Genomic DNA, 10,851 nt, shown 5'->3' on the forward strand with positions numbered 1-10,851 from the left:
CAAATCTGTTCCTGAGATGGTTCTGAAATTCAGGTGGGATAGACTCAAAGTCATATTTTGGTTGCCTTGGATTTGGTTTAATTTTCCTCATCTTTGAATGAAATATAATATAAAAAAATTATTGTATGAAAAACAAAGATTTTTAAAAAGTAATATTAGTTGGAAAATATGTTGTCTTGAATAATATTCTTTAATATCAATAAAATATGGGAAAAAACAAAATTTGTATCTCTCACTTCCTAACACACACAGACAAAAATGAGCATATTATGATTCCATTTGTATAAACTGCCCAGAAAAGACAGATGACTACAGAGAGATTATTGGATGCCTGATGCCAAAGTGGGAATGTGATCTAAATGCAAACAGACTAAATAGAGATTTTTTTAAATTTAAAGTTTCTGAAACTGGACTTTGTGGCAAGAAGTTTTGCTGCCATCCTGAAGGCACATAGTTCGAGATCACCAGTCGCTCCACTGGAGAATGAGGGACAATCTCTTGCTATTTGATAAACTGCCTCTGAAAACGCACTGGAGGGTCAGCTTGATTCTGATTCTACGGTACACAACAACAATAACAATAGTTGTATAGCTACAACATTTATGAAAATCATGGAATTAAATACTTACAATGGATACAAGTTAGGATATGCAAATTAAAACAAAGTTAAAATTTTCAAAAGCAGCAGAAGACTGTTTCTACATTTGGAATACTATAAAATAAATTTCTCATAGACAAATGGCATTAACTACATGCTACTGATTGATACAGTAACTGGTTCAATGGGCGTTGGTGTGTCAGAACCAGTGAAACTCATTCATTATAGGGCAGGCCTCAGAGTTGCTGCATATAGGGTGACTATGGTTTGCAGATGACTCCACAACACATAATAGTAACAACAACATGTTATTGCTTGAATTTCCGTTTAGGGAGATTTTGTGAGATTTTATAAAGTTAACTCAATGTAATTCCCTTATTTTGCAAACTAAAAACTAAACTCACAGCCATCAAGGTGATTTCAAATATTTTATTTCTGTGACTGTAAATCTTCCATAGAGGTGACTTCCATAATGCAGCCCACAATGCTGGTAGTGATTCTGAATCACTGAACTTTCTGTTGGCAGCACAACATATAATGTATTATATCACAATAATTTCCTACTTTGAGAATAGGAAACTAAAATCCAGAAATTAAATGCTTCCCCTCAAATCACATAATCAACTAGTGAAAGATCTAGGAGATACACACACACACACACACACACACACACACACACATTACTTGACTACTAATAGCCTGGTATTCTACAAACTTTATCATATTCTTTAATAATAGTACATCAGTAAGACTATATCTAAATCTATTATAATTCCAATAAAATAAGACTATTATCCCTGGAATACCAAGAAAACAAACAGAATCATCCTAGAGAGGGTTCTGGGGCTTCGTCTGACATACTTTGGACATGTGGTAATGAGAGACAGATCCTTGGAGAGGGACATCATGCTTGGTAGGGTGGAGGGACAGTGCAAGAGGGGAAGGCCCTCTATGAGGTGGGTTGATTCAGTGACTGGGGTAATTGGGATGGGTGTATTGGAGACAGTGCGATTGGAACAGGACAAAGCAGAGTTTAGGACTGTTATACATAGGGTCGCTATGAGTCTCAAGCGACTCGATGTCACATAACAATAGTCTACAAAAAGAAGTAGCTCTACTGGCATAGGTCAACTGTGTTGCACTACTAACCAAAAGGCTATACATCTTTGGTGGTTGGAGTTCATCAGGTGGGAGAAAGAAGAGGAGTCTCTTATAATTAAGATGTACAGCCTTGGAAACTCAAATAAATTGTAACTGATGGCAGTGTTTATATTTTTTTGCTCTTTTTGGAGAGGTCTATCTCCTGGAATCTTAGAACCTTGTCACTTGCTACCTAGAGTGTAACTTTTGGTCTGTCCCTGTTCAGAGCAAAGAAGAGTGAAGCAAATCAAAGACCATTAGTCCAAAGGACTAATGAACCACGTGAACTCCAGAGTCTTTGTGATTCTGAAATCAGAACTACTTGGTACTTTTCTACCACTGCTGATTACTCTGAAGGGGATCACTACATAAGGTCCCTGATAAAATTAAGGAAAAATAGAGAATAAAATGGAAAATTATTAAAATTACTAGGCTTAATGGTTTTATAGAGACACATGGAACCTCTAAGATTGTGGTTCTTGCTCACTCTTCAAGTTAGGAATTGAAATAATCTCTTTGACATCAACTTCTAGCCAAATAATACACAGTCCTATAAGGTAATTGATAACGAAGAACAAACTTCTTAGAACAATCATCCATGCAAGGTGATAAAAGGAACACGGCCGGGGTTTAAAAGTTCTGAATGCAGTAATCTATAAGAAAGAGGGATTAATGAAATCAGGAAGCAAAGGAAGAGTAAAAAGAGTGCTGTTACAATGTGGGGTTTGTAATCAATATTACTAAACATAACAAGAGATCTAGTAGCCTGTCGTTGTTGTTGGTAGGTACTGTCAAGTCACATACAACTCATAATGACCCTATGAACAACAGATGTGAACCCTGTCCTATCCTGTGCCATCTCTTACACACTTGAGCCCATTGCTGCAGTCATTGTGTCAGTTCATCTCATTAAGGATCTTCCTCTCTTTCGCTGACCTTTTAAAGCATGATGACCCTTTCCAATGAATAGCCTCTCTTAGCAACATGTTCAAAATATGTAGCAACAACAACAGTGCATGGGTAGGAGTAGTTAGTTACTTCCCTTTACCCTTAGGGAAATCTTTCTCCAGTCAATTACCAGATCCTTACAGTACTACTCCCCCGGTCTGGTGGTTTAGTGGTAAGGAATTGTACTGTAGCGTAAAAGTACACGGTGTGGTTAGAATCTCTGTGGGGAGAAGATGAGCAATCTTCTTCTGTGCAATTTACTCCCAATGAAAACCCTCTGGAATTTCACCTCTGAGTCGGTTCCAACTCAATGGTAAATGACAACAACAACAATAACAAAGAAAGTGTATGAATTATCAAAGTGAAAACTAATTTTTTTCTGTAAATTTTCACTCAAACAAATCATTTAAAAAGAATTTTTCATCTCCTTTTCAAATGTAGGCCAAATCACTTTAATGAATTAGATTTAATATTTTGTAAGCTGAAATGCAGTAAAAATGTATCACATTTACAAAAGCCGTTATTAGGAAGTGCAATATACTAAGTACCTTGATAACTTCCTTCAGACAAACAGATGGATACTTCATCATTTCTGTCATTATCTTCTCCAATGTCGGGCCCAGCTTCCTCTCCTGATGTGAATGCAGACAAAGAGCCAGATTCAGACTGCTCAGAGAAATCAGCAGGACCTCCTCTTGGAGGTGGAACTTCAATGCCCATTAAGCGATATTTCCTTCTTCTATTCCCAATCCAAGTCTTCATAAAAGAAATATAAGAAAAAGTTTTGAAATCACAGAACGCTGTATAAAATATGATTTATAAAAGGTAAACAGGTAACAGAATAATAGCGTTTTATCACCATCTAATAACCTACAATAAGAATAATTATTTCCATTAAAATATATTATTAGAAGAAATATACTTAAATAAATATTCAGACTTTCGTGTCACATGAATTCTATTAACAGTTAACTCTTTTGGTTCCCTGTATCCTTGATTTTACAAAATTCTTCAAATATTTTATAAGACCATTATTATAAAAACAGGATTACTAATAAGATGTATACAAAAGTTCAGAAGAGGAAGAGGAGAAAGAAGAGGGAATGAGGGAGGTGTGGAAACACAAGGTTGCAGAGTTTGGTGGGCAGAGAGAAAGAGTGAAGGAATTAGGCAAGACACAGTGGTGACCTAAAAAAGTGAGGTAATGGTGGGAATGAATCAATGGTGATTACTTTTATAAAACACAATGTATGAAAATAATTGTATGAAACACAGTGTGAATAGAAAAATGTGTAAAACACAACTTCCAGAAACAAAACACAATTTGTATACAAGCCAATATAAATAAAACGAATTTTTAAAAAATTAAAACAAATTTGTTGTTTCCTTAGAGAACTTCAGAACTATAAATTTCATGTTCAATTTCCAATCTTACTAGGGCATTGACTTAAAATGTGTAGGATCATTGTGTTTAATTATTTTTTTAAAGGAAATGTTAGTGGTATGAAGGCATGTGGTTTTAATCCACCAGCTGCTTAGAGGGAGAAAGATAGGCAATCTCCTATGAAATTTACTGCTGAGGGAAAACCCACTGGAGGGTCAACTCTGGCTTGCATCCAACTTGAAGGTACATAACAACAACAGTAGGTAGAGAATTGTGCTGTCAACCCAAAGGTTGGCTGTTTCATCAGCTGCTCCACATAAACAATATGGGAAAATTTCTACCCATGTATTTTAAAATTCCTGAAAATCTACTGGAGGGTTGGCTATGAAGCAGTTTTGAGTTAATAGCAATGAGTTTGAAGGGTTTTCTTAAAAATCTTTTTTGGTTTAACAATAGTTATTAGTATGTATAATTTCCTGAAATAGTATTTTGTTGGCTTTTAGAGACTGTAAATTTTGGGTAAGAGGAAGTTGCAACTAAATGTGAAGACATCCTTCACTTAGACTTCTCCAATTTGCTACTTAAATAATTACAGCACAATACAATAGATCTATACAGCTAAAATGTCTCTTTATCACACCATTTCATCTACTTACCTTTCTAGCATACTTAACTTCATCTTTTTGTCATGACCGTAAACTTACCATTTTAAAAATGTTAAGTGAGATCATATAGCATGTAACGTTTTTGTTTACAGTAAGCATATTTTCCAGAAATTTATCCGAGTTTTTTGGCGGGTTGAAAATAGTTCTTTCCAAAAATCAGTGACATTCCTCTATAGTAACAAAGAGAGCTCAGGAGAAAACCAAGAAAGTAATACCATGCATACAATAGGAAACCACAAATTTAAATACTTGGGAGTGAACCTAACTAAAGATACAAAAGACCTATACAAAGAAAACTACAGAGCATTTCTGCAAGATACAATAAAAGACCTAAAGAAATGGAAAAATGTGCACTATCCAGAGATAGGAAGATTCAATATTGTGAAAATGACAATCGTACCAAAAGCAATCTACATGTTCCATCCCATCCTAATACAGATATCAAATTCCTTTTTCAAGTAGATAGAAACAAAAATTGTTAGGTTTATTTGGAGAGGAAAGAGACTCCAAAGAAACGAAGCAATTCTGAAAAACAAAAATGAAGTGGGAGGCTCAGCACTCCCTGACCTCAAAATCTACTACACAGTGGTGGTAACCAACAAAACATGGAACTGGTACAATGAAAGGGACTTAGACCAATGAAACAGAATTGAGAACCCATAAATTGACCCATCTATGTATGGTCAACTGATATTTGACAAGGAAATAAAACCTATCAATACACAATACACAAAAATCAACTCAAGGTGGATTAGAGTTCATGAGCAACAAACTGGGATCAAGCTTAGGAGACCTAGTCAATGGTATAAAGAGAATGCCAAATACAGACAAAAATGCACAATCTGAAGAGCATAAAATTAAAGGATGACACTTTCTAAAGATTAAATCTCTGTGCTCATGAAAAACTTTTCCTCACAGGGTGAAAAGAGAATCTACTGACTGGGAGCAAATATTTGGAAATACCATCTCAGAAAATGGTCTCATAACAAAAGTTTACAAAGTACTCCTGGGCCTCCAGAAGAAAGAGTGACAATCTATAAAATGGGCAAGAGACATGGAAAGACTTTTTACAGAGGAGGACATTCAGATGGCCAATAAACACATGAAAAAATGCTCCAAATCACTGTTAATAAGAGAGATGCAAATCAAACCCACAATGGGATATCATCTTACCCCAACAGCAGTGGCAAAGTTTAGCAGGGCATCAAGTAATAAATGTTGGAAAGGATGTGGCAAGATAGGAACTCGTAGACATTGTTGGTGGGATTGTAAAATGATATAACCACTCTGGAAGGCCGACTGGTGTTTCCTCAAAAAGCTGGACATAAAAATTCCATATGACCCAGCTATTCCACTGCTTGGAATATACTCTGAGAAAATGAGAACTGAGGCACAAACTGAAACTTGTACACCAATGCTCATAGCAACATAATTTACCACAGCAAGAACATGGAAACAGCACAAAGGCTCAACCACAATATAATGGATTGAGAAATTGTGGTCCATTCACATGATGGAATACTATGCAGCACTGAGAAGCAATAATTTTGTAAATTGCTACCTAACATGGGAGGGACTGGAGAGCATTATGTTAGCTAAGTGAACTAACTCAGTCTCATAAAGATAAATACTGTATAGGATCATTATTGTAGAACATGTATGAAGATCTAAGGAGGGAAAGATTGGTCTTAAACAGAGGGTCACACAACTTGATGGGTGGAGGGAGGGATTGATAAAGGAAAGGGGAAAGATCTGGTGTGGAAAACTATGTATATGAACTTTATTAATTTAGTATGTAAACCTTTATAAATTACAATTAAAAATATTTTCTGCTTCTAAAAAAGTCATAGGCATGTTCCATGTAAAATTCAGTGACATTAATAATATTCATCATGCTGCATTACCATCATTATAACTAATTTTCAAAAGTTTTACATCACTCCAAACAGAACCTTAGTATGCCTTCAGGAATAACTCCCATTTCCTTCTCCCCATGTTGTTGTTGTTGTTAGGTGCCACTGAGTCGAGACCATATGAACAACAGATTTAATCTTTGTGCCATCTTGATCTCCAATAATATTCAAACCCAATTTTACACTCAGTGTGTTGTTGTATCTTGTTGGAGGTCTTCTTTCTTTCTCTGAGGCGCTCCACTTTCCCAGTATGATGAGTTTCTTTTCCCAAGGACTGGTCCTCCTAACAACATACCTAAAATATGTGAGATGAAGTTTCATCATCCTTGCCTCTTAGTAGAACTCTGGCTACACTTCTTTCAAGACAAACTTGTTTGCTCTTTTGATAATTCATGGCATATTTAGTACTCTTTTCCAACAGCACACCTGAAAGGCATGAATTCTTCTTCTGTCATCCTTATTCTATGCGCAACTTTCAGATGAGTTGGAAGTAATTGAAAACTCCATGGCTTGAATTGATTAATAGATTTTAAATTGGCATTGGCAGAACTTTGGAGAGGTTCTTTATATATACATTTTCCTGATGCAATGCATCTTTTGATTTCTTGAATGCTGCTACCAAGGGTGGTGATTGTGGATGAAAGTAAATTGAAATTGTTGAAGACTTTCTCCAGTGGTGAAGATATTGGGTGTGTGTTTTTTTTTCTTCTTGATGTTGAGATGGAATCTATACTCAATGCTTCTTCTCATAGCAATCACTAACATACTTCAATATCTATGTGTTAGTCTGTTCTGGGTATTTCATATGAATGGGAACATATCATATTTATCCTTGTGTAACTGTTTATTTAATTCAGCATACTGTTCTCAATGTTCTTCCATGCCTAGTATGTACTAGAATTTAATTTCTCTTTATCATTAAATAATGAGCAAGGAGACACTGCATGGTTCAAAATCAGGAAGGGTGTATGCCAGGGATGTATTCTAGCTCGATACCTTTTCAATCTACATGCAGAACAGATCATCTGGGAGACTGGGATGTATAAGGAGGAAGGTGGCATCAGGATTGGAATATGATACATCAACAACCTGTGTTATAAAGATGACACAACCCTGCTTCCTGAAACTGAGGAGGACCTGAAGCACTTGCTTCAGAAAATCAAGAACTGCAACCTTCAATATCAATTGAAGCTCAACATCAAGAAAACAAAGATTCTCACCACTGGACCATTGTGCAGCATCATGATGGATGGTGAAGAGACTGAGATTGTTAACAGCTTTAGTTTGCTTGGCTCCGCAATCAACACTCTTGGTACCAGCAGCTAGGAAATCAAGAGGCAAATTGTATTGGGAAAATCAGCTATCGGGGACCTCTCCAGAGTACTAAAGAGCAACGACGTCAATCTGGAGACTGAGGTGAGCCTGATCCAGATGTGTCAGAGAGCTGGGAAATAATGATAATAGAAAGAGAATTTATGTCTTTGAGCTGTGGTGCTGGAGAAGAGTGTTAAATATACCATAGACTTCCAGGAGAACAACAGGTTCATCCTAGAGAGGGTAAATCCAGGCTGCTCCTTTGAGGCAGGGATTCTGATGCTTCATCTGACATACTTTGGGCATGTTGCAAGGAGCAACCAGTCCTTGGAGAGGGATATCATGCTTCGAAGGGTGGAGGGATGGAGAAAGAGAAGACCCTTGATGAGATGGATCGAAACAGTGACTAGGGTAATGAAGTGTCTTGGAGACAGTAAAGTTGGCACAGGTTAGAACAGGTTTCAGGCTGTAGTACATAGGGTCTCTATGAGTTGCAAGTGACTCAATGACACATAACAACAATAACAGAAGCATTATTGTATGTATGTGCAATACATGTATGTATGGAGTGCAAGGGTTTGAATTCATCAACTGCTCTTCAGGAAAAAGATGAGGCTGTTTCCTCCAAAAAGTTTTAGATATTTAGAAATCCAATGGAGGATCACTATGAGTCAGAATAAACTAGACAGCAGTAAGTTTTTATTTTGGCCTTTAAGCTTATTCCAATTCATATCAACCATATAGAAGAGAGTAGAAATGCCCCCTTAATTTTCCAAGGGAAAACTGTTCTTCATTCCCTCCATCCCTACTTCTTTTCTTTCTATATTCTTTCCTGGTATTGTACAATTTACTCTAGCCTTTTACAGCCTCAGAAAACCAATAGAGAGTTGACTATGTGTCATTCCAACTCTATAGCAATGACTTTGCAGGATTTGGGTTGAATTTTTGTAGGTATGTATGGTGACATCCCATAATTAATTTCTATTTCCCTTATGAATTTTCTGAAGATCATCCAAAAAAGACTGGGGAAGTACATTAACAAAGAACTGTCAGAAGTTCAACGTGGGTTTAGAAGAGGCCGTGGCACTAGGAACATCATTGTTGATGTCAGATAGATCCTGGTTGAAAGCAGAGAATACTGGAAGGATATCTAGATATGTTTTATTGACTATGCAAAGTCACTTACCTGTTGATCATAACAAATTTTGGCTAACATTGAGAACAACAGGAATCTCGGAGCTCTTAATTATGCTCACATGGTTGTGGTGTACCCTGGAACTATAATTGAATCACAACTGAGCCATCAATGAGTTTTTATAGGCAGTAAATCACACAGGAGATTGCCCGTGTTTCTTTCATGGAGCAGCTGGTGGATTCTAAATGGAGCAGGAGTGGCATCCACTTCCTAAACAGCATGCCTCTGGAAACTATGAACTTTGATAAATGATGATAGTCATAGAAAAGCTTCAGACCTTTTGTTCATAGGGTCACTTGACGCGACGGCAATAAAAAACAACCACCACCTTTGCATTGCTAGTGGAATCCCATATTACAAAGCCACCAGAGCTCCCTAATTATGCTCAATAGAAACCTAAACCTAGATGAAACAGCTGTTGCCCAAACAGAGCAAAGGAACATTGCATGACTGAAAAGTAAGAAAAGTGTGCATCAGTGCTGTATACTTTCTCCATGCCTATTCAATATGTATGTTGAACAAATCATTTGAGAAGTTTTTCTCTATGAAGAAGAATGTGATAACAGCATAGAAGGAATACTCATCAACAACCTGCATTATGCAGATGACACACCTTTTTTGATAATAGTGAAGAGGACTTGAAATACTTGCTGCAAAAGATCAAAGACTACAGCTTTGAAATATGGATTTCATCTCAACATCAAGGAAACAAAAATTATTATCACTGTACTGATAAACAACATCACTATAAATGGGGGAAAGTTTGAAATTTTGAACAATTTCATTTTATTTGAATCCATAATCAACACTCTTTGTGCAACAGTCAGGAGATCAGGAAATTGAGAAAGCATGCTGTCAGAGACCTCTCCAAATTACTGAGGTGTAATGATGTCAGTTTGAAGTTCAAGGTGTGTTTGATTCAGGTCACGGTCTTTCAATCATTTGCTATGTATCTGAGAGCTCAGTGCCTTTGAGTGTGAATTTGGAGAAAAGTACTGAATATTCCATGGATTACCAAAATAATGAACAAATATTTCTTAGAAAAAGTGCAATCTGAGGGCTCCTTGGAGGGAAGATTAGTGAAACTTCTTTTCACATACTTTGAACATTTAAGAAAGACTATTCATTTGAAAGAGACATCATGCTTGGAAAACTGGATTGACTCAGTATGTGTAATAGTGGACTCAAGTGTGTTAGAAATAATGAAGATAGCACACAATACAGGACATAATTCAGATCTTTTGTTCATAGGACCTTTACTCAACGGCACCAACAACAATATTGAATAGTGAAAAGAGCTCTGGTGATCTAGTCTGTAGGGAATTGCTCTACTAACCCAAGTCTGTGCCTCTCTAGTGGTTCCAATCCACCAGAAGCACTACTGGAGAAAGAGAAACAATCTCTTTCTGTGGAATTTACAGCCTCAAAGACCCAATGGAAGGTTAGGTATTAGTCAGTTTCAACTCAATGGCAATAAGATACCGAATAGTCAATGTGGTTAATCACCCTTTTACTTAACCAAAAGCAAAAGCGTGCTGTTTGTTGAGTCAAACATGTGTGAGTCGTCGATGAGTCTTCTTCCAGTTCTGATGTCTCATTCTTTTTATAGTCTAGCTTCTTGGACTAGTTGCTCAGCAACAGATTGAATAGGTACAGTGAAAGGATAAGATGTTGTTGTTGTTGTTGTTGTTGTT

The 10,851-nt window shown here is 36.6% G+C and overlaps 1 protein-coding gene across 1 annotated transcript in view; it reads right to left on the reverse strand.

Annotated features, from left to right (window-relative positions):
• HDX (highly divergent homeobox) overlaps positions 1 to 10,851 on the reverse strand; it is a 572,582-nt gene that overhangs the window by 238,147 nt on the left and 323,584 nt on the right. The window contains exon 5 of the mRNA XM_006902518.1: positions 3,235 to 3,442. Coding sequence (XP_006902580.1) covers positions 3,235 to 3,442 — 208 coding nt within the window. The remainder of the gene's footprint in view (positions 1 to 3,234; positions 3,443 to 10,851) is intronic.

Source organism: Elephantulus edwardii, unplaced genomic scaffold (assembly GCF_000299155.1).
Source record: "Elephantulus edwardii isolate Elephantulus edwardi_28Jun2011 unplaced genomic scaffold, EleEdw1.0 scaffold00423, whole genome shotgun sequence".
Lineage (NCBI taxonomy): Eukaryota > Metazoa > Chordata > Mammalia > Macroscelidea > Macroscelididae > Elephantulus > Elephantulus edwardii.